This window comes from Callithrix jacchus, chromosome 4 (genome assembly GCF_049354715.1).
Source record: "Callithrix jacchus isolate 240 chromosome 4, calJac240_pri, whole genome shotgun sequence".
NCBI classification, from domain to species: domain Eukaryota; kingdom Metazoa; phylum Chordata; class Mammalia; order Primates; family Cebidae; genus Callithrix; species Callithrix jacchus.
In genome coordinates, this window is record NC_133505.1 from 51598484 (window position 1) to 51622394 (window position 23911).

General features: G+C 52.5%; 1 protein-coding gene across 5 annotated transcripts in view; it reads left to right on the forward strand.

The window, feature by feature from the left end:
• PTK7 (protein tyrosine kinase 7 (inactive)) overlaps positions 1-23911 on the forward strand; it is a 77713-nt gene that overhangs the window by 42382 nt on the left and 11420 nt on the right. For 3 of the 5 annotated variants that reach the window (XM_078369189.1, XM_035295682.3, XM_078369190.1), the window contains 16 exons: positions 8002-8289; positions 8748-8850; positions 9257-9447; positions 9538-9688; positions 10991-11139; positions 11427-11693; positions 14042-14175; positions 14329-14464; positions 14599-14718; positions 16702-16851; positions 16964-17114; positions 17208-17335; positions 18759-18962; positions 19778-19933; positions 20831-21063; positions 22382-22462. In XM_078369189.1, the coding sequence (XP_078225315.1) occupies positions 9342-9447; positions 9538-9688; positions 10991-11139; positions 11427-11693; positions 14042-14175; positions 14329-14464; positions 14599-14718; positions 16702-16851; positions 16964-17114; positions 17208-17335; positions 18759-18962; positions 19778-19933; positions 20831-21063; positions 22382-22462 (2166 nt within the window). In that variant the 5' untranslated portion in view covers positions 8002-8289; positions 8748-8850; positions 9257-9341. Of the gene's footprint in view, positions 1-3368; positions 3603-8001; positions 8290-8747; positions 8851-9256; positions 9448-9537; positions 9689-10990; positions 11140-11426; positions 11694-14041; positions 14176-14328; positions 14465-14598; positions 14719-16701; positions 16852-16963; positions 17115-17207; positions 17336-18758; positions 18963-19777; positions 19934-20830; positions 21064-22381; positions 22463-23911 lie in introns of those variants that run through there. The other 2 variants (XM_078369191.1, XM_078369188.1) reach the window with 2 other exon arrangements.

A 23911-nucleotide genomic window follows, 5' to 3' on the forward strand; every position in this document is an offset into this window, starting at 1 on the left:
GCTGAGCCGAGGAGCAGAGCAGCTCATCAGAATGATGCTGAATCCCTGTTTGCAACCCCCAGCTGCCTCAGACCCTGCACACCTGCTGTTTGTTAGGTCTCTCTTAATCTCTCTTGGGCCTGGTGCTGCATTTAACAACTGGGCTCTGGGGACTGGCTGTGCGGATGGTGGGTAGGGGAGATTCTAGGGAGTGGGCCTTCTTTCTTCCTTTTTTTTTTTTTAATAGAGATAGGGTTTCGCTATGTTGGTCAGACTGGTCTCAAACTCCTGACCTCAGGTGATCTGCCCACCTTGTCCTTCCAAAGTGCTGGGATTATAGGCGTGAGCCACTGCGCCCAGCTGGGCTCCTCTTTCTGTAACTACCTCTTCAATTCATTGCAGCCACTCTAGTGTTAGGTCTTGGTGACTGTCCAGTTGCATCCTCTCATTTCTGTAATTTTACAGATCGGACTGCCTGGGAGGAGGTGGCGATTGGCCAGGGTCGTCCTGGTGAGTGGCTGTATCAAACAGAACCCAGGTTTCCCTAACTTGTGTTCCTTCCATCTCCTCACACCACCTCACTCCAGCTGTATTTTTCATTCATTGCTACTTCCTTGGAGACTCCTCCACAGCCATTTAAGGGTCACTTAATGGGTCTAATGCTTCCAGCCTCAGTAGAGGATAGGCGGGGTCCAAGGGCTGATGGTGACCTCTGGCTGGGGAGCACCTTTTGCCATGTTGCACATTTCCGGCTGCTTTTTTTTTTTTTTTTTTTTTTTTTACTGTGTTGCTCAGGCTGAACTCCTGGCCTCAAGGGATCCCGAGTTGCTGGGATTACAGGCACTGTGCCTGACTCAGCCGGCTGGCGTTTTTGTCTCTCTGTGCTTGGGTACCATGTGATACTGGATCCAAGGCCTTACTCCTGCTGTTAGAGGTTAATCTGCCCCTTCAGAGCCTCCCGGGAGTGGGACAGGCAAGTCTGAGTTGTGGTTTTTACCCGGGATGTAAGAACCGGCCTCTGCTAAATTGTTTCTGTCCCAGTCCCTGGTGATTCTGTTCTGTTTCCGTAATCTGAATGTGGGAACCTCTCCAGATACTGATATTAAATCCCAGGACAGAAAAACTCAGCAGGGTCCTGGCTCTGCTCTTTCTTGCCCTGAGGGCAGGGGCTGGGATGGATTGTGGAGGGCTCCTGTTGGTGAACCTGGGGCCTTTTGTAGACCCTGGGAAGATAGAAAGGGAACAGAATTTTGTGATCTGCAGCTCACTGCATCTTGGAGTCAGCTTGTTTATCTTCAGTGACCTCTGAGCCCTTATGCTCTGGGCTCACCAGCAGTCTGGGTTGCTTGCACTGAAACCGCATACAGTGTACTGGTGGTAGTCGAGGGAGACATTCTAAATCCTCAGACTCACAAATACCCCTGCAGCATTTTGTGTTTCTGCCAACCTGGGTGAAAGGGAGATGACTGGACTTACTGTTCACTCAAGTGACTTATTCCTGCAGCAATTGAGATTGTTCTTCGGAACAGTACAAATGTGGCCAGGCGTGGTGGCTCATGCCTGTAATCCCAGCACTTTGAGAGGCTGAGGCAGGAGGATCACTTCAGCCCAGGAGTTCAGTACCAGGCTGGGCAACCACTTCTACAAACAAAATTTAAAATTAGCTGGGCATGGCGGCACATGCCCGTGGTCCCAGCTACTCAGGAGGGTGAGGGTGGGAAAATTGCTTGGGTCTGGGAGGTAAGGCTGCAGTGAGCTGTGATTGCACCACTGCACTTCAGCGTGGGCAACAGAGTGAGACCCTGTTTCAAAAAGAAAAAAAAAAAGTCTCGGCCTCACACCTTTGGAGTGGCTCAAGAGCAATTAAGAGTATGTCAATCAAATCTTCAAGGTATGTGGTCTGCAGTACAGTGTACTGGCCCCTGGGGGAGGCTTTTCAGGGGCTGGGGAGGCTCCCTGGGCCCTCTGGCTTGGCCCCCTCAGAGTTTCCAAGTGGTGGGGACTTGAGAGGAGGTTTGTCCTCTGTGGGTCAGGGAGCCCCCGGGCTGCTTCTCCTGCCCTGTGGCCTGGTGTCTCCCTACTTTGGGAAGCTGGCAAACCTCTCCCTTGGGAGTCTGCATGTGCCCTACAGGAGCCACCCACCTTGGCCTGGTCTCTAGAGGCCATCTGGCATTCAGGATATCCTCTATAGGGACCTGGGCTATGAGGCTGGAGACTGGGTCTTTTTCTTTTTTTGAAATGGATCTTGCTCTGGCTGGCGTGCAGTGGTTCAAGCAATTCTCCTGCCTCGACCTCCCAAGTAGCTGGGATTACAGGCATGTGCCACCACATGTGTTTATGCCCAGCTAATTTTTGTATTTTTAGTAGAGTTAGAGTTTCACCATGTTGGCCAGCCTAATCTCGAACTCCTGACCTCAGGTAAACCTCCTTCTCATCCTCCCAAAGTGTTGGGATTATAGGCGTGAGCCACCTTGCCCAGCCAAAGGACTGAGTCTTTAGTGTGGTGCTGGTGTGGAAGAGTCAGACACATGTGTGTGGCTGGTTGACTTTGGGTGTGGGAGAGATCCTACGGTCACTCACACAGTCACCTTCCACCATGGAAAACCCCATGCCTCTGTGGAGCACTCTCCTGGAGGACTTCTGGGTTGGTAGCGTCAAGTCCCTCAACCAGGGTCTTCCAGGGTCTTTCTATCTCAGCCTGGTCCTGAGACATCTGAAGGATGGCATTTTCTTTTTTATTTGAGATGGAGTCTTGCTCTTTTGTCCAGGCTGGAGTACAGTGGCGCAATCTCGGTTCACTGCAACTTCCGCCTCCTGAGTTCAAGCAATTCTCCTGCCTCAGCCTCCTGAGTAGCTGGGACTACAGGCACAGGCCACCACATCCAGCTACTTTTTGTATTTTTAGTAGAGATGAGATTTCACCATGTTGGCCAGGCTTGTCTCAAACTCCTGACCTGGTGATCTGCCCGCCTCAGCCTCCCAAAGTGCTGGGATTACAGGCCTGTATAGGTCCTGGGGGTGTTTCCTAGACCAGTTCTAGCCTCTGAGAGATGAGTAGTTGACTGGCCCAGATGGGTCGTTGGATCGAAGCAGACAAAATTACTGGGAATACTTAGGAAAAACTTCCTGCTGCTCTCTGCTCTCTATAACAATTGTGTTTACACTTATGTGTGTATATACACACACACATATACACACATGGGCTGGCTGGGCCTGAGCCCAGAGAGCAACACGGAGGGTGGGCACCAGACCAGATGCTGGCGGGGGTGGGGGCGGAAGGCGGGCGCGGGAGACGCAGGCAGAGTGAGTGTCTGCATATAGATGGCTGTTAGGGAGCCAAGGAAATGGCTTGGAAAATGTCCTTATTGGGTGTTTGCAGCTCTGGCTTTGTTGGGGTTGGTGCCTGGTGTGGGCAGATGGCCCTGCCTGCCTGTCGTTGCTGAGGGGCTTCTTGCCCGCTGAGCCCAGGGCGGCAGGCTCCTACTGGGGAAGCAGCACCCTCTGTGCTTTGTGCTGTGCGTGGGCTTTGTGAATTCGAACCCATTAGCCCCCACCCAGCCTTGGTGGTGGGGCCGCTGTCTCCATTTCACGGCCAGGAAGAAGGGTGCAGAGGACACACTAAGGTAGCGTCACTAGGGAGCAGCGGGGGCAGGGCTGTTTGGCAGCCCCAAAGCTACACATGGAGCTGGCTGCCTCTGGGGTCACGTGGCCTGCATCTCCATGGGGCCTTGTGTGTAGTGGAGGGGTTGCTTGGTGTGGCCTGGCAGCGAAAGAGGGGGCAGCCTTGGGAAGCCCAGGACCTTTCCCAGACCACAGTCCTGGGGGTATTCTCATGTCAGGGCAAGGGGACGGGAATGTGCTGGTGACTATATCACCTTGAGGCAGGTGCTACCTCAATCCTGAAACGCCTGCCTGCCTTCTCCATCATTGCTGTCCTCCGTTTCTTATTATCAGCAAAGATTCTGACAAAGCAAGAGCAGAGGCCAACTCCTTTCTTGGAATCTGACCTTTCTCCCAGGGCTCCTTTGTCTGCTTCTGCATCTGCTGCCCCTTTCCCCAAAACAAAACAGCAGACCAAAGCTGGTGCGGTGACTCACGTCTGTAATCAACACTTTGGAGGCCAAGGTGGGAGGATTACTTGAGCTCAGAAGTTCAAGACCAGCCTGGGCAACATGGCAAAATCCTGTCTCTACAAAAAACTAGCCGGGCCTGAGGTCCCAGCTACCTGGCAGGCTTAGGTGGGAGGATCACTTGAGCCCTGGAGGTCAAGGCTGCAGTGAGCCGTGATTGCACCGTTGTACTCCAGCCTGGACAACAGAGTGAGACCCTGTCTCAAAAATAGCCCAACACCAAACAGCAGACCAACGTCCCCTTCTGCAGGCTGGGCAGATGGCCAGGCTGGACACACCACAGACTGTCTTCTGAGCAAACACGGGTGCCACAGTTCTGGGCCAACCTGTATGAGGAGCCTCATGGTTGAAGTGCTTACAGCAGGGGCTGGATCCTTGGAGCAGCCTGGGAGCTGCATTCTCTGCCTTTTGAAACATCTGAAGTCTGTCCCAGCCAAGCACTAACCAGGACCTGCTGTGAGCTGACGTCAGGACAGAGGGCCTCTCGGGGCCGGCTTTGATGTTTCCCAGGCCCGGTCGTTGGGGCACAGGGGCTCTGAGTGGCAGTCTGGGAATGCAGCATCTCTTACCACAGCTATGGAGCAGCCTGCTCCCAGCCCCGGGAGTGGGTGCTGGAGGTTGAGCTGGGGGTGGCCCAGGCTGAGCTGGGGTCTCTCTGAGTCACGCTGTCTCTTCTCCCAGCTTGGGTTTCTGTGGCAGGTGGTCTGTGTTTCCTGTACGCCCAGGGTCCCTTCCCCTCCATCCCACTCGCCTCCTGATTATTCCCTTCAGACTTCTCTGCTGTGATGGCTTCTCCCCTGTTCAGGGTCTGGGAGAGGCCCTGGGGCTTGGCAAGTGGGGAGCTTTCTAATCTTCTTAGAATTTGAGTCCTTGAGCAGGAAGGGTGATGTTGAGAATATTAACAGTAGCTGCCATTTACTGAAGGTGAACCCTTTGCAAGGCACTTCATGTGTGTTTCCAGGTTTACAACTCATGACAGCCTTGTGAAAGAGGCAGAGGAAACTGAGACAGTCTGCGTTACTTGCCCAAGGTCAGACACTGAGTGTAACAGTCGGGATTTGAGGCCAGCCTGTCTGATTCCAGCCCCTTAATGGCTTCTCCGTGTGGGCAAGACTCCTGGCTCCCCACCATGTCTGCAGAAGCTGAGTGGGGACCTGCCCACACCTCGAGGGCAGGTGATCTCTCTTTGCTCTTTGACGAACCTCCTAGAGTTCTGGGTCAAAGGCCCTAGAATTTTGGGTAGATCGCCGTAGCTCATGCCTGTAATTCCAGCATTTTGGAAGGCTGGGGTAGGTGGATCATTTGAGGTCAGGAGTTTGAGACCAACCTGGCCAAACCCCGTCTCCACAAATAGTACAAAAATTAGCTGGGCGTGGTGGCATGTATTTATAATCCCAGTTACTCCGGAGGCTAAGGCATGAGAATCACTTAAACCCAGGAGGCGGAGGTTGCCATGAGCTGAGATTGCACCACTGCACTCCAGCCTGGGTGGCAGAGTAACACTACGGCTCAAAAGAAAGAGAAAGGTCCTAGGATTTTGGCGAGTCACATTTGCAGAGGCCCACTGGGGATCAGTCTGATTCTGCCCATCTGCGTCATGAGAGGTGCTCCAGAAGTACTCTGTGCACCAGTTCTTGCCCCACACTTCCTTTGAGATCACCAGTTCAGGCAGTGCTTGCTGGGTGCCTTTGTGCGCCTAGCATTGTCTGCAAGTGGCATGTCCACCCCACTACCTGGCAGTGGGAAATGTGACTCCTCGTTGTAGGATCAGATACTTCTAGGGGTGTTTCTGAGTCCCTGAGCAGGGCTGGGAAGAGCATAGGGTTGGTTTCTTTGAGTCATAGTCCTGGCTCTGCCGCATGTGAGCTATTTGATCTTGGGCAGATTCTTTCATGTGCCTGGACCTGAGTTTATGCATCTGTACCACAGTGACGAGCAAGGGCAGAGCCCTATTCTTGTGCATCATTTGGAAATGTGGAGGGGTGTGTTTGGATTGTCACAGTGATGGGTGTTCAGCAGTGCGGGGAGGGCAGGTTTGTCGACTTGCGCAGCGGGTGGGATAGCCCACCCGGAAAACTAACAGTGCCACCCAGAAGAGCCAACAGTGCCACCCAGGGAACCAGCAGTGCTGCACTGAGAATTAATGGGCTGCTCTGAGCTGCTTCCAGCTCCGTAGCTGTGTTTTGTGTCAGGAGATGAGGGCTGGCACCACTGAGCATGTTGGCTACCCCAGGGGCAGCCTCTCATCTGGACCCGGCCTAGGGGATCCTGGAATTGCCTTGACACTGACTTTATGAGGAGACTGATTCTCGTCCCCTCAAGAACAGAACCCCACCTCCAGGGACTTGGAAGGGGCTCTCCGGGCCAAGATTAGTTTCCAGTGGTTTGAGAAGGGATGGAAAATGACCTGTTAGTCCCGCCCTGCCCTTGCCCAGACAGTTTGGCCCAAGGCAGAGCCTGCTGCGTGTAGTAGTCCCAAGTGGCTCTTTCTTCTTCCGGGGGCGGGGGATGGGGGATGGGGGATGGGGGATGGGAGTCCTCTTCTGTGAGCAAGGCCCAGTGGCTCCAGGCCTCTGTAAGGCACCCATGCGGGCCAGGAACAAAGTCCAGCGTGTTGCTCCTGCTGCCGTCGTAACCATGTCACCCACCTGCCCGGCTCTGCCCTCTCCGCCTCCCTAACCCATCTGCCGTGCAGTACAGGCTTCTTCCTCTTTGTTCCCACTGACTGTGGTTCCACCTTTGGTTGCAGGGCCCCCCTTGTCCAGGGCATGCCCCTGGCCGGAGCTGAACTATAATGGTGCAAGAGGGGGAAAGGCTTCACGTGGAAATCTGAAACAATGTGGCTCACCTCTTAACACAGAGAAGCTGGCCTTGGCCACAGATTGATTCTCAGGGCTAGAGAGCAGGACATGGGCATGGCCTTGGCTTGCCTTTGGCAATAGCCCAGGTTTCTAGAGAATATTGGCTTCTCTGGTAATGGGTGGGTTTTCCCAAAGAAGTATCTGGGGAATGTTGAACTGCAGAGCATTTGTGGGTGAGATTAAAAGCATCCCCAGTCTGTGGCCACCTCTGATGCTGGCACCATCGAGGGGTGTGGGTGAAGCCATTTTTCCAAGGTACTGTTTGGGTCATGATTTAACTTTGCTGAACCTCCTGAGTCTGGATGGTGGGGAAGGTAGCCTGCTCTTCAGCCAGGCATCAAAACCTCCTGTGATCTGATGCTGCAGGCCCAGGCGCTCTTCCTCTAGGAAGCCTCTCTGTCCAGCCAGCCCTCAGCGATCCCTTCTTCCTTTATGCTCCAGAGTCACTACTTCCTGCTCACCCCATTCATTTGGCATTTACATGACTGTAACTGTGCCTTATGTGCCCCTCTAGTCTTGAGACCTCTTGAGGAGAGGCTACTGTGTCTTTGTATCCTACAGAGTACTCAGCACAGTTGAAAAATTCTTCTGGGGGCTGGGCATGGTGGCTCACACCTGTAATCCTAGCACTTTGGGAGGCAGAGGCAGGCAGATCAGGAGTTTGAGACCAGCCTGGCCAACATGGTGAAACTCTATCTCTACTAAAAATACAAAAATTAGCCAGGTGTGGTGGCTTATGCCTATAATCCCAGCTACTTGGGAGGCTGAGGCAGGAGAATCACTTGAACCTCGGAGGTGGAGGTTGCAGTGAGCTGAGATTGTGCCACTGCACTCCAGCCTGGGCGATAAGAGTGAGACTTCATCTCAAAAAAAAGTTCTTCAGAGGACTCTTGGAATTGTGGCGTCAGATTCTTCACAGCTGCACTTATTGGATGTCTCTTGTATACACAGCCCCTTTCCTCCTGTGTACCTGTGTTAGGACAGAGGCTGCAGCTCCCCCTGACCCTGCCTCTCCCCTGTCCCATCTACAGGTACCCAGGCGGCCATCGTCTTCATCAAGCAGCCGTCCTCCCAGGATGCACTGCAGGGGCGTCGGGCGCTGCTTCGCTGTGAGGTCGAGGCTCTGGGCCCAGTGCATGTGTACTGGCTGCATGATGGGGCCCCTGTCCAGGACACAGAGCGGCGTTTCGCCCAGGGCAGCAGCCTGAGCTTTGCAGCTGTGGATCGGCTGCAGGACTATGGCACCTTCCAGTGTGTGGCTCGGGATGATGTCACTGGAGAAGAAGCCCGCAGTGCCAATGCTTCCTTCAACATCAAATGTGAGAGCCAGGAGGCTGTGCCCAGTCCCCCTGTCAGACCCTCAACTGTGCGCCCCAGGGGACCCCTCCCTTGCCTCAGCGTCTCCCATTTCCAGTTAAATAGGACAGGCAGAAGGCATTTATTATCAACTCTTTCTGCTCATGTGGTTAAGAGGAAATTAAAAGTTACATTTTTTCCAAAAATTTTTTCCTCAAGTCTGGGGCCCATTTATCTACTGGATGCTTGTATAAGGAAAGGGCAGCTGAGCGCCTGGCCAAGTGTCAGGCTTGACCTGCCAGGGACCAGGCAGGCACGTAGTATCTGGTACCTGCAGCCCCGGCCTCAGCCTCCAGGACTTCCCTGTGTCTGTTGGCACAGAGCCTTGAGGTTCCACGGCTTCCTGCCTGTCCTCCTTGCCCTCTGCCTTCCCACCCTTGCCCTGCTCTGCCCCTCACTGCAACTGTGGCCTCTGCTACAGGGATCGAGGCAGGTCCTGTGGTCCTGAAGCATCCAACCTCAGAAGCTGAGATCCAGCCACAGACCCAGGTCACACTTCGTTGTCACATTGATGGGCACCCTCGGTAAGGAGTCAAGGAGATGGGGATGGAGACGGTTATTCCAGACAGGGATGTCTCCCCAAATCCTGGACTCTATGCAGATGTCACCTTGCTCCATTCTGTGACCACTCCTTCCACCACCACAGTGCTCTTCACCCCCGCTCCCCCCCCCAGATGTTGCCCTATGCTGGCCCCTGGTGACCTGAAGAGGGGGCCACATTGTGCATAGAGCTGAGAGAGATCTAATCCCAACTAGTTTCTGCCCCTGAATCAGAATTACTGTGTGCCCTTATGCAAGTCCCTTCCCCTCCCCAGTCCTCATTTCTCCATGTATAAACTGAAAGGTCTAGCCCTGACCCTCTGGTTCTGTATCCTCTCCACTGGCCACTGAGTACCCCCTCTCCCACTGCTGACTGTGTCTGCCCTGCAGGCCCACCTACCAGTGGTTCCGAGATGGGAGCCCCCTTTCTGATGGTCAGAGCAACCACACAGTCAGCAGCAAGGAGCGGAACCTGATGCTCCGGCCAGCTGGTCCTGAGCACAGTGGCCTCTATTCCTGCTGTGCTCACAATGCTTTTGGCCAAGCCTGCAGCAGCCAGAACTTCACCTTGAGCATTGCTGGTGAGCCTGGGGTTGGGGCGGAAGGGGTGAGGTGCGGACAGGAAGATCTCACCACCCAGCCTGCTCGTTCCCCTATCTTTCCCTCTCCAGATGAAAGCTTTGCCAGGGTGGTACTGGCACCCCAGGACGTGGTAGTAGCGAGGAATGAGGAGGCCATGTTCCATTGCCAGTTCTCAGCCCAGCCACTCCCAAGCCTGCAGTGGGTCTTTGAGGATGAGACTCCCATCACTAACCGCAGTCGGTAAGGCATCTGGCCAGGAGCCTTCCAGTACCGTGCACCACACACATGCGTTCTCTAGAAGCGGGTGCGGTTCATATCACAGACATCACGGGTTTGTACGTGTATTCTTTCAGATTTCCAACAGACATGCTCAAATGTTTCACTGTTACAAAGTGAGTCTAACAAAGGGAAGAGTCTCTAGGAAGAGCCCTTTTCCAGTTTGCACAAAGACACTTTGAGCTAGTGGTGGTTCCACTTCTATCTCTCCACTGCCCACGTGGGTCTTCTAGGATGGAAGGGTAGAGACCCTAGGGATGAGAGAGGCACAAGAGACCTAGGTGTTCAGGTGGTCACAGTCTAGATAGCATGATCCAGCGTGGCAAAGACATTTCTCTCTCTCATATACACATACAAACACACACTTTCTGGAGGAAGCAAACACTCCTAGAAGGTTCTGGCCCGCTACAGGGACTTCTGTTCTTGCCTGGACCCTAGGAGGGCATAGAACATTTTTACAGTGTTGGGCATGACCCTGGTCCTTGGGTGTGTGGCTTCCTAGGCTAGGGGCTTGGATGCCACTTGGCTTCAGCCCTGAGGACACCATCTGTAGCCCATCTGGTGTGGCTGAGGGGTTTCTGACCCTAGGGCTCGGTGCCCTATCAGCATGGCCCTGTAGGAAGGTGGCTCCCCTGTCTTGACAGTTGCACATGGGGGTTACTCTGTGTATTAGTCCGTTTTCATGCTGCTGATAAAGACATACCCGAGACTGGACAACTTACAAAAGAGGTTTAATCAGACTTATAGTTCCACATGGCTGGGCCAGCCTCACAATTGTGGCAGAAGGCAAGGAGGAGCAAGTCACATCTTACGTGGATGGCAACAGACAAAAGGAGAGAGAGCTTGTGCAGGGAAATACCTCTTTTTAAAACCATCCAATCTTGTGAGACTTATTCACTATCATGAGAACAGGATGGGAAAGACTTGCCCCCATGATTCAATTACCTCCCACTGGGTCCCTCCCACAACACATGGGAATTATGGGAGCTACAATTTAAGATGAGATTTGAGCGGGGGCACAGCCAAACCATATCACTCTGTCTCTCACCTGCACTGCCATTTGCCTCATCACTTCCAGAGCTGATCTCTGTTGGAACACACACCTGCACATGCACCTGAGCAAGCCTATACAGGCACACACACCAGCGTGGAGTGTCAGCTTCCTTCTCTCTGCCCTGTTCCTGGTCAATTCCTTCCTACATTTCTGACTTTTGCAGAAGTAGGTCTATTGGCCACTTTTTCCAAATGGCACTCTCCCCTCTGCAGCCCCCCACACCTCCGCAGAGCCACAGTGTTTGCCAACGGCTCCCTGCTGCTGAGCCAGGTCCGGCCACGCAATGCAGGGGCCTACCGCTGCATCGGCCAGGGGCAGAGGGGCCCACCCGTCATCCTGGAGGCCACACTTCATCTAGCAGGTGAGTCTCTGACTCTGGGGTTCTGACATGGGGGCTGCCTTTAATATTATTGGCATATTATTATTTATTATTATTGGCATTTAATATTATTGGCATAAACAGAGATTTAGGCTTCTGTTTTTACTCAGCAGCTTAGAGTGCAGGGGAAGAAAAGGATGCTGGGGGTAGGAAGAGGAGGTGCAGGGGAGGGTTTGTGCTGGGAAAGGGCCTAGGCTTGCTGTGGGAGAGCATCATGTACCCTGAGACCCACAACAATCAGGCTGTTCCTCCCACTTATATCCTTGCAGAGATTGAAGACATGCCACTATTTGAGCCACGGGTGTTCACAGCTGGCAGTGAGGAGCGTGTGACCTGCCTTCCTCCCAAGGGTCTGCCAGAGCCCAGTGTGTGGTGGGAGCACGCGGGAGTCCGGCTGCCCACCCATGGCAGGGTCTACCAGAAGGGTCACGAGCTGGTATTGACCAGTATCGCTGAAAGCGATGCTGGTGTCTATACCTGCCATGCGGCCAACTTGGCTGGTCAGCGGAGACAGGATATCAACATCACTGTGGCCAGTGAGCACCTTTGTCCTGAAGGCCAAGGAGAGGTGGAGGGGAACCCAGGTCTGGGTGTGATGGACAGAGGCTTCCCTGGTGCTCACCGGAGGCCCTCCCAGTTCTGGGCCCTGTGGGTTTGAGAATCAATTCACCATCAGGAGTTGGAGTAGACAGTGGAGAGCCAATCACAGGGGCTCGGGCGGGTGCACCAGAGGAAAGAGCAATGGACTGGGAGTCTACAGACCTGGGTCCCACTATGCTTCCAATGCACAGAGTGACCGGTAGCAAATCACCCACCCTACTAGGGTTCAGTCTCCTCATCCATAAAGTGGAGCCAGTAATCTACTACCTACCCCACAAGGTGGTTGGAAAGGTGAAATGAAGTAGATGAAAATGATTTTTCTTTTTCTTTTTGGGGAGGTAATGGTGGAAAAAATTATAGGTGATTTTTAATTCGTTTTAGTTTGTTATACTTTTCAAATTTCTTTACTAAACATTACTTATGAAAAAAGGAAGAAAAAGCAAGAAATATGACTGCAAATACACATGGTAAACCTTTTATAGCCTTACCACAGGCATAGGGATTCATTTGTTTACTTGTTTCTTTATACCACGGCTTGTTCTAAACCTTTTGTGGTAGTTTAAAAGGATGCACAGTAAAAGCTATAACCTGCACGCAGAGACACACACACATGCAAACTGTTTTGCAATCCGCTTCTTCCACTTCCCTTAATATTATTAACATCTTTCCGAATGGGTAAATTTGCAAAAAGATTTGAATATGAAAGTGGCTTTGTAAATGTGACGTTGAGATGCTAGTATCCCTGGTAGGATACTGAAATCTCAGAAGACAGATGCCTGTGCTCAGGCACATGATTCGGGTGAGAATCACAGCACCCCTGTGCTGTGCTCAGGACACTCAGTGCAGGCACAAAGGCAAGACGCATGGTCAGACCTTCTTCCAGTTGAGGGCTGAGAATCACCTGCTTTCATTGGGGATACTTTTTCTTTGTTTTTTGTTTGTTTGTTTGTTTGTTTGTTTTCATTTGAGATGGAGTCTTGCTCTGTCGCCCAGGCTGGAGTGCAGTGGTGTGTGTCATCTTGGCTCACTGCAACCTCTGCTTCCCAGAGTCAAGCGATTCTCATGCCTAAGCCTCCTGAATAGCTAGGATTAGAGGTGTGTGCCACCACACCCGGCTAATTTTTGTATTTTTAATAGAGGCAGTGTTTTACCATGTTGGCCAGGCTGGTCTCAAACTCCTGATCTCAAGTGATCCACCCTCCTTGGCCTCCCAAAGTGCTGGGATTACAAGCGTGAGCCACCACGTCCAGCCACCATTACTTCTTTGAACATCTGTTTCGTTAGCTGTAAAATGGGTGTTGGAATACATACCTTGGGTTTTTTTTTTTTTTATTTAGAGATGAGGGTCTCACTCTGTTGCCCAGGCTAGAGTTCAATGGCTCACAGCAATTTTCCCTGCTCAGCCTCCCAAAGTGCTGGGATTACAGGCAGGAGCCGCCACTCCCTGTCTACCATGGGGGCTTATAACTAAGATAATGTTAACTAAGTTAATTAACTAAGTGGCAATTAACTAAGATAACTTTCAAAAGGTGCTGGTGGCCCAGTGTGGTGGCTCATGCCTATAATCTCAGCACTTTGGGAGGCCAAGGAGGGAGCACAGCTTGAGGCCATGAGTTTGAGACCATCCTGGGCAACATAGCAAGACCCCATCTCTACAAAAAATAAAGATACCAGGGCATGGTGGCTCACGCCTGTAATCCCAGCACTTCGGGAGGCCGAGGCTAGTGGATCACGAGGTTGAGATCGAGACCATCCTGGTCAACATGGTGAAACCCCCTCTCTACTAAAAATACAAAAAATTAGCTGGGCATGGTGGTGCATGCCTGTAGTCCCAGCTACTCAGGAGGCTGAGGGAGGAGAATTGCCTGAACCCAGGAGGCGGAGGTTGCGGTAAGCTGAGATCGCACCATTGCACTCCAGCCTGGGTAACGAGTGAAACTCTGTCTCAAAAAAAAAAATAGCTGAGTGTTGTGGTGCATGCCTGTGGTCCCAGCTATTTGGGAGGCTGAGGTGGGAGAATCACTTGAGCCTAGGAGTTCGAGGCTGTAGTGAGCCGTAATTGTGTCACTGTACCTCAGCCTGGGTGGCAGAGTGAGAACCTGTCTCAAAGGGAAAAAACAATGTGCTGGCACCTGGGTCTTCCTTAAAGGAAAACTCCTGCCTTCTAAGCAGCATGGGGCTTCTGAACTCAGGGCCCAGAATGGTATTAGAATTTCTTGGAGTTGGGTCCTTTGGTTTGGAGACCTGTGAAGCAGGCTTCACTGTTTCCTTCCTGTCTGTCTAGCTGTGCCCACATGGCTGAAGAAGCCCCAAGACAGCCAGCTGGAAGAGGGCAAACCCGGCTACTTGCATTGCCTGACCCAGGCCACACCCAAACCCATAGTTGTCTGGTACAGAAACCAGATGCTCATCTCAGAGGTGAGAAAGAAGACTGTTGCTGTCAGGTGGGCGGGGGCCTCCCTCCACCTGCTCTCTTCTGTGCTCACCTCCACAGCGCTCTTTCCTCGGAGGTGGCCTCCAGGGAGAGGTGGGTATGGGTTGAGGCTTTGAGGCCTCTCACCTGTGCTGCAGGACTCACGGTTCGAGGTCTCCAAGAATGGGACCTTGCGCATCAACAACGTGGAGGTGTACGATGGGACATGGTACCGTTGTGTGAGCAGCACCCCTGCTGGCAGCATCGAGGCCCAAGCCCGTGTGCAAGTGCTGGGTGAGCCAGCATGTCTTGGGGGAGCACCCTTCCTGGTTAGGCAGGAGAGGAAAGGGGAAAGAGTGGCAGGCCTGGCCCTGGCCTCTCCAGCGGACTCAATTCCTCCTCTTTCCACCCACCCTCTGCTGAGACAGAGAAGCTCAAGTTCACACCACCACCCCAGCCGCAGCAGTGCATGGAGTTCGACAAGGAGGCCACAGTGCCCTGCTCAGCCACAGGCCGAGAGAAGCCCACTATTAAGTGGGTACGGGCAGGTGGGTACAGTGCCAGCATAGGGTGGGGCCAGGAAGGGCAGTCCACTGATTGAGATGCATACCTGAGGGCCAGCTGGGTGCCCTGCATTGTGCCAGGAAATGTGGAGATGAGACAAGCAATGCAGGGCTGATTTATAGTTTAGGAAGGAAAAAGCCAGACACAGAAAAGGTCAGATTGCAGCGTTGGACAACGTGGAAGACGACTCAAGGCAAGAAGTGACTGGATTGGTCCAGACAGTATTGTAAAGCCCTTCCTTCCCACCTGCCAAAATAGTTTATTTTTCCAACATAAAAATTACATGGAGGCTGGGCATAGTGGCTGACACCTGTAATCCTAGCACTTTGGGAGGCTGAGATGAGTGGGTCACTTGAGACCAGTTGAGACTAGCTTGGCCGACATGGCAAAACCCCATCTCTACTAAAAATGCAAAAGTTAGCCAGGTGTGGTGGCACATGTTTGCAGTCCCAGCTAATTGGGAGGCTGAAGCAGGAGAATTGTTTGAACCCAAGAGGCAGAGCCTGCAGTGAGCCAAGATCATAGCACTGCACTGCAGCCTAGGTGACTGAGTTAGACTCTGACTCAAAAAAAAGGAAGGCAGGCAGGAAGGAAGGAAGGAAGGAAGAAAGGAAGGAAAAAAGTTAAATGGACTCCTTTAGAAAATATTGGGAGAAAAAATGCAGTCCTCCACTTTGGGAGGCTGAGGCAGGAGGATCGCTTGAGCCCAGGAGTTCGAGACCAGCCTTGGCAACATAGGGAGACCTGGTCTCTACAAAAAAATTAAAAAATTAGCCAGGCATGGTGGTGCACACCTGAAGACATGCTTATTATGAAGTAGATAATACTTAACTATGTAGCTTTTAAAATATTATTTGTTTATGTTTTAATAATGGTGTAATCTTATACCCTTTTACTTAATATTGTCAAGCATTTCCCCACTTTTTTTTTTTTTTTTTTTTTTTGAGACAGAGTCTCTGTCTCCCAGGCTGGAGTATTGTGGCATGATCTTGGCTCACTGCAATCTCCGCCTCCTGGGTTCAAGCGATTCTCATGCCTCAGCCTCCTGAATAGCTGGGACTACAGGCGCATGCCACCACACCCAGCTAATTTTTTTTTTTTTTTTTTTTTTTTAGTAGAGATGGGGTTTCACCATGTTGGCCAGACTGGTCTCGAACTCCCGATCTCAGGTGATCCCCTTGCCTCGGCCTCCCAAAGTGCTGGGATTACAGGTGTGAGTCACCATACCTGGCCATTTCCCCACTTCTTTATACATTCTGCATGAATATTCGTTTTGATGATCCTAACAATGTTTCAGCAATTGAATTCACTGTAATTTACTTAACTATTCCTTAAATGTTAGAGATTTGGTTGTTAACCACCTACCCACCCCCTTTTTTTTAATTGCTACAATAAACAACTTTAAGCCAAAGTTTTTTTTCTGGATTTAGGTTCATTTCCTTTGGGAAAGATTCCCAGAAATGGAATAACTGTGCATGAAAGGGTATGAACATTTTTATAACCCTTAATGCGAGTTGCCAGATTGTTTTTTAAAAGGTTGGACCAATTTTGACATTTCCACCTAGAGTGAGAGAGTAGAGTTATAGATTCTGAGGAGGAAGTAGGCTCCCTCTACTCAGGTCTGGGGGAACTTTCCCAGAGAGCTGAGGCTCAAAATGGATCCACAGCCTGGGATGGCAGAGTGGGAATGGGCTCGAGGAGGGAGGAGTGACAGGTTGGGGGCAGGGACAGGGCGGATTCTGGGCCCAAGCAGAGTCCGGTTTGGTGGAAGTGGACTGTTACACAGGGCGGTAGGAGGAGGGGGAGGTGATACTGAAGAATTGGAAGAGGGGTACATAATGGGGGGCTTTCAACACCTGGCTCAGGAGTTTGGACTTTGTTTTTGAGTAGAGGTAAGGGGCTGACGGCATTGCCAGCCATCGTGTAACTCTAATTCTTCCCATAATTCCCCTTTGTTACCCCTGCAGATGGGAGCAGCCTCCCAGAGTGGGTGACCGACAACGCTGGGACCCTGCACTTTGCCCGGGTGACTCGAGATGACGCTGGCAACTATACTTGCATTGCCTCCAACGGGCCACAGGGCCAGATTCGTGCCCACGTCCAGCTCACTGTGGCAGGTGCGACCATGGCAGGGCCCTGGGGCTGGGCAGCCCTTTGGGGCAGCACCCTGTACCCAGCCATCCCCTTGGCTCACCCCTCCCTGCCCCTCGCTGGTCTCTTTCCATCCAGTTTTTATCACCTTCAAAGTGGAGCCAGAGCGCACAACTGTGTACCAGGGCCACACAGCCCTGCTGCAGTGCGAGGCCCAGGGGGACCCTAAGCCACTGATCCAGTGGAAGGGCAAGGACCGCATCCTGGACCCCACCAAGCTGGGACCCAGGTAAGGCCACCCCCCTTCCACACCCCTCGCCTCTCCTCTCCTGCAGCCCCCTCTGCCTGCGAGCCAGCTAGCGCTGTGGCTTCTCTCCCGAAGGATGCACATCTTCCAGAATGGCTCCCTGGTGATCCATGACGTGGCCCCTGAGGACTCAGGCCGCTACACCTGCATTGCGGGGAACAGCTGCAACATCAAGCATACGGAGGCCCCCCTCTATGTCGTGGGTATGGGCTGGGGAGAGGTGTCCTGCACAGGTAGTGGTGGACCCGGACGTTTGTCACCTTGTACTCAATCAGCCCCTGTGTACAGAACATGGCACAGAAGCCATTTTTGTGGCAGGGGAGGGGATTCGGCTATGTCTTTTTCACCTCGCCAAGGCAGTCTTAGAGTCCTTGCTTAGAGCCAGGCTGTCGTTTATGTAGCATCCCACAGCCAGTGGAGTGTGTGTGTGTTGCTGGGGGTGGTGGTGTGCTGCCTTCCGGGTCTCCTGCAGCAGCCACACATATCTCAGGGTGGGTGGGGAGGACCAGGTCAGAATGCAGCAGGGCAAAGTTCTTTTCTCCAGGAGGCCCAGAGAGGATGATGAGTCAGGTAAAAGACCCTGCACTTAGCTCTGTGCCCCTGGGGGATTTATTTCTCCTCTGAGGTCTTGTTTCTGCATTCACAGGTAGAGGTGGTTTAAATGAGAAGCTCTCAAACTTTCTTGGTTTAGCAGCAGAGTTCTTTTTCTAGACAAAATACAATGTGAAAGTTTAAGTGGATAAAAACGAAGTGAGGCGGCCCCTTGGTGAGAGCCACTGGGGTGTGTGTGGCAAGTGGGGGATCCTGCATGGTCTCTCTCCCTTCATTCCCCCAATGGCCCCTGAGACCCCTCCATGTGGGCCGTTGAAAAGCCCCTAGGCAGCAGATCTCTTCTACAGATCTGTTTATAGAAAAACCTGCTCTGTGCCAGGCAGTACCTGGAATTCTAAACCTGAAACTCCCCAGTGCTGCTCTCCCTGGCTTCCTGGCTCACATTATCAAGTCACTTAGGAAGCTTCTTTTTTTTTTTTTTTTTTTTTTTTTTGAGACAGAGTCTCACTCTGTTGCCCAGGCTGGAGTGCAATGGCACGATCTTGGCTCACTGCAACCTCCGCCTCCTGGGTTCAAGTGATTCTCCTGCCTCAGCCTCCCGAGTAGCTGGGATTACAGGTGAGCACTACCACGCCCAGCTAATTTTTGTATTTTTTAGTAGAGACTGGGTTTCATCATGTTGGTCAGGCTGGTCTCCAACTCCTGACCTCGTGATCCGCTTGCCTTGGCCTCCTAAAGTGTGAGGATTACAGGTGTACCTGGCCAGGAAGCTTCTTAATAAATAGTCTGGGTTTGTGGCAGCTTCCTGACAGGTATGCTTCCCATCCCCATCACCTGTCTTGGCTTCTGATGCACAGCCAGCTTGGGAATCCCTGGCCTCATCTCCTTCAGAGTCTTCCTGTGACTTTGGTGGGGCATGAGGACCTGCTGGCCCTCATTAAAGCCAGTACAGGTGGCAACCTTCCCGGGCCATCTGTAAAGTTGTCCCATGGATGGGGCTGGGAGGAGTTAATGGAGAAGCAGGGCTTGGTTTGCTTAGCAGCCCCTGCCCAGACCCATCCATGTGTCTCTCAGACAAGCCGGTGCCGGAGGAGTCGGAGGGTCCTGGCAGCCCTCCCCCCTACAAGATGATCCAGACCATCGGGCTGTCGGTGGGTGCGGCTGTGGCCTACATCATTGCTGTGCTGGGCCTCATGTTCTACTGCAAGAAGCGCTGCAAAGCCAAGCGGCTGCAGAAGCAGCCTGAGGGCGAGGAGCCAGAGATGGAGTGCCTCAATGGTGAGGGGCCCTGGATAGGGAGGTGGTGCCCGTGGGCGGGAGCTGAGCGCCCTCTCGCGGCCACGGAGGGGAGAGCACCAGGAGTCTGGAAACAGGTGCTGGGCTTTGGACCTGGGGCTGCCCCACCCCTGGCGGGAAGCCTGGAGTTGACAGATTCCCCGGGACTGGGCTTCTGAACAACCTGGCTTGAGACCTCTTCATTGGATCTCCTTGGGCCAGCTTCCTATGATTCCCTGCTGTTTCCTCCTCCCAGCACGAAGCCACAGATATCATCATGTATACATGTTGCTGTTGCTCGCTTTGTTTAGAGTTTAGAGTTCCCCCAAGGGCAGTCTTTCTGTTTGCTTCCCTTCTCCTACCCCCACTTCCCTGGACTGGTAGCTCCCTGAGGTCATTGCTGGGTCTCTCCTATCTGCTCAGGTGTTCAGGAGCAGGGGTCAGGTCTCCATTATTGTGATGTTTCCCTTTGTGCCTGTTTAGGGCTTTGGCCAATAGGAGGCCCCATGAAAGCAAAAAATCCTTATTGTAGCTATGGTGTTCAAGGACCAGCGGTTCAGATTAGACATTGCAGTTGATTCCATCTCAGAGGTCATAATCAGTTGCATCACTAAGTGGTCATACCCTGGCGGATGCCCATCTCTCCACCACACAGCCCCAGCCCCATCATTTCATCATTTGGGCTCACTCTTTCATGTGGAGCATGTGATTGGACCCAATTTGGCAAGAGTGGAAGACCAGGGGACAGAACAGAAATCCCTGTGGTGGCCAGCGTGTCTGGTCTCCTTGTGACACTTCTCTGTGCTCCTTCTTCCCAGGCGGGCCTTTGCAGAATGGGCAGCCCTCAGCAGAGATCCAAGAGGAAGTGGCCTTGACCAGCTTGGGCTCTGGCTCTGCAGCCACCAATAAACGCCACAGCACAAGTGATAAGTTGCACTTCCCTCGGGCCAGCCTGCAGCCCATCACCACGCTGGGTATGTTGCCTTGATGACAGCTGCCCCTGCCCAACTGCAGGTCACTGGCTGTGTCTTGAGGCTGGGGATGGGCTAGTGGTTCTGAAGTCCCTGAAACCTAGAATGTTAGGGGTGGAGGGAATCATAGGTAGAGATCTTGTCCAGTGTGGCCCTGGGGCCCGTTACTGCCCTTTGAACAGATCTTGTCATTCCTGTGTGCCACCTGTAGTATTATTTACTTGATGTTTTATTTAAATTGACTCCTTTAAAAAAAAAAAACTAAGTTATTTTTATTCTAGGAAAAAACATGAGAAATGGGTTTGTTGTAGTTAAATTTTTTCCTAGCATACGTTAAGATGTGTTTACCGGTTACCATGGCTCATGCCTGTAATCCCAGCACTTTGGGAGGCTGAGGCAGGCAGATCACAAGGTCAGCAGATTGACACCATCCTAGCTAATACAGTGAAACCCCACCGCTACTAAAAATACAAAAAAATTAGCTGGGTATGGTGGCATGGGCCTGTAGTCCCAGCTACTTGGGAGGCTGAGGCAGGAGAATTGCTTGAACCTGGAGGTGGAGGTTGCAGTGAGCTGAGATCTCACCACTGCACTCCAGCCTGGGCGACAGAGTGAGACTCTGCCTCAAAAAAAAAAAAAAAAAAAAGACGTGTTTATCATGAGCCACCAAAAATTCTCATGCAAGTCACCCTTTGGAAAATGCTGGATATTAGTTCAACTCTTTATTTTGCTGTTGGAGACACTGAAGCCTAAGGAGGGAGGGGGTCACAGCAGAACTGGGTCTCATGCCCAGCCCAGGTGGGTGGGTCCCCGCTGTCGGAGAGTCTAGGCCCTTCCCCAAGGTCAGGGGCTGCCTCTGCCTGGGTGAAGGTGGCTGGCTGACTCAGACTGTACCCACAGGGAAGAGTGAGTTTGGGGAGGTGTTCCTGGCAAAGGCTCAGGGCTTGGAGGAGGGAGTGGCAGAGACCCTGGTACTTGTGAAGAGCCTGCAGAGCAAGGACGAGCAGCAGCAGCTGGACTTCCGGAGGGAGTTGGAGATGTTTGGGAAGCTGAACCATGCCAACGTGGTGCGGCTCCTGGGGCTGTGCCGGGAGGCTGAGCCCCACTACATGGTGCTGGAGTATGTGGACCTGGTATGCTGCTAGCAGAGGATGTGGGGGTCTTGGGTAGGACAGTGTCCTACAAAGGTGGGAGTCGGGCTGGAGCACTCTGAAAACCTTATCTCATGCAGTCTCAGCTGAGCCCTCACCTGCCTGCTCTTATACCTTGCCCACCTTGCGATGCTCAGCTTCTGCCTTCACTGCTCTCCTGGGGGTCTTGGTAGGGCAGTGTCCTACAATGGTGTGAGTCAGGGTTTGGAGCACCAGGAGAACATTACGTCGTGTGGTCTCAGCCGAGCCCTTGCCTGCCTGCTGTTACACCTTTCCCAACTTGTGGTGCTCAGCTTCTGCCCTCTTTGCTCTTGGATGCCTCCTTTTCCTTTATCAGCACCCCCCATCTTTCCATCTGTACCTCAGGGGGTTGGTCCTAAGTTCTTCTGGGCCTTCTCACTCTCACACTGCAGGGATGCCTTCCAGGCTGTCTTCTCTGACTCTTGTTTCTTTGGTTTGTTATTTTTTCCTCACCAAAAGCTCGTCCCCACTTGAGAATAAATATGTCAGAACCCACTTTCATTCCCTCCTTCCTAGCACCACTTGTGGCATGAGTGTAACCCCAGCCACCAGCCTTCTCCTCTCCACTCAGGGTTTTTCCCAGAGCTGCCCCTTCCTCTTCATTCCCCAGCTGGTCCTGGCCCTCAGCCCATGGTCCTGAAACTTCTGCTTCTCAAATCCCTAGCTCTGGAGCAAGAGTGGGCAGGAGTCCTATCAGTCTTTCCATTAACAAGTACTTATGAGTCTGGGCACAGTGGCTCACACCTGTAATCCCAGTGCTTTGGGAGGCTGAGGCAGGAGGATCACTTGAGGTCAGGAGTCTGAGACCAGCAACATAGTGAGACTCTGTCTCTACAAAAAATTTAAAAACAAGTACATGAATGCTTTATGTATGTTTCTGTTGCTGGCATTCTCCTCTGTTCGTTTCTATTAAATTGTAAATCTCTGGAGGACAGGAGTTTCCTCTCAGGAATCTTTGAGCAAAGAGGGTAGGGGACTGTTTTCTTCCTGGCTCACTGAGGATAGGGGCTGTGTTGCCTCACCTCTCTGGGGGTTCCCTTTGGGGTAGAAATGCCAATTCTCTTCTCTTTCTGACTGAGGGAGCCTCTAGGAGGTGTCTTCTGTATATTTTTAAATTTCTGCACTCCCAGTGAACTTTCCCTTTGGGAAAGGGGCCCAGGCTAGCTTAGACTTCTCACTGCCTCCCCAGGCAGGAATTCAGCAAGCGTCTGCTTGGTCTGAGGCTTACAGCCAAATGGCTGTGCACTGACCTGAGTGAGATGCCTGGCTTTTCCCTTAGGGAGACCTCAAGCAGTTCCTGAGGATTTCCAAGAGCAAGGATGAAAAATTGAAGTCACAGCCCCTCAGCACCAAGCAGAAGGTGAGGATGGGGGTGAGGATGGGGAGGGAGGGAGAAGGTATCCAGGGCTGGGCCAGGAGCAACAGAGGCACCTTTATTGGGGGCTCCCTGTAGGCCAGGCCCTCAGTTAAGAACTTCACATGTTTTACTGTAATTATCATAGTGGTCCTCTGAAATATATACTACTATCCCCATTTTGTGGATGAAGACATTGAGGCTTAGGAGGTTGTATGTCTCAGGTCATGTAGCCTGTCTCAGGTCATGTAGCCTCGAAATGGCTTTGCATTGCCATGCTGGTTTCACAAAGAAGAGCTACCCTTGGCCCTTGCCTCTGGGCAGGAGCTTGCATTGGAACAGAACACCTCCCCACCTGCTGTGAGCTCTGCACTGGAGAAGCAGCAAGCAGCCTGAGTGCAGGGGCCTGCTGGGCTGGGTGCGGGCCTTCGGCTCTGAGTGGAGAAGACTCCTGGGTGAATGGGCTACCTGGGTTTCACCCTTGCCCTCTCCCTTGGGCTATAGCTGCCTAGCATTTCCTTCCAGTTTTCTTCCTGCCTTCTGGGCAGAGGTTGCTCAGGGTACAGAGCCCTGGCTGGGGTCCCTGTGGTGGAGCAGATCTTGGTTGAAACAGTGAAGAAGGGAAAGCTTGCCTGCTACCCTCTGCCACCTCGGTCCATACCTTTCTAGTGCCTGGGGCTTGCTGTGGCCTGGCCCCTTCTTTCTTCCCTCGGGTTCTTTTTTCCCATAGCCTCCTCTTCTCCCCTCTGAAATGGATCTACTTCCTTCCATGTGACTGGGGAGTCTGCTTCCAAGCTGGCAGTGAAGTGACCTCATAAACCAAATCAGAGCTCAGGGCAGGGTAGGCAGAAGGCTCTGCCCTTTCTCCCAGGGGACCATTCCTCTAGGTCACGGACTCTAGAGGCAGAGAAGAAAGGCATGGCTGGCAGATCAGGATCAGTCAGGTGAATGGGACCCTGGCTGCCCCCAGTCTCTCTGGGGAAGCAGCTCTATGCCCTTCAGGCTGGCCCCCTCTTATTACATGTGAATTTACTAAGACCCAGACAGGACAAGTGCCCTGGCCTCCTGACATCACACCCCTATCTCCATTCCCGTGAAGTTGCAGGAACTGTGTTTAGTGGCTTTAGAGGAGAATCCACAGGATGGGACTTGCTACTCCAGCTCAGTGAGATTTCAGGACTAAACAGCTCACAAATTAATATACTCACAGAGCCAGTGAATCCTCACTGAACCACGTGTGGCCCCAAGGGCCCTTGGGAATGCATAATTAAAATAGGCATCTGCTAAGTGTGGTGGGAGGTTGAGGCAGGAGGATTGCTTCAGCTCAGGAGTTTGAGACCAGCCTGGGCAACATGGTAAGACCCTGTCTCTACAAAAATATAAAAAGTTAACCGGGCGTGGTGGTGTGCCTGTAGTCCCAGCTACTTGTGAGGCTGAGGAGGAAGAATCACTGGA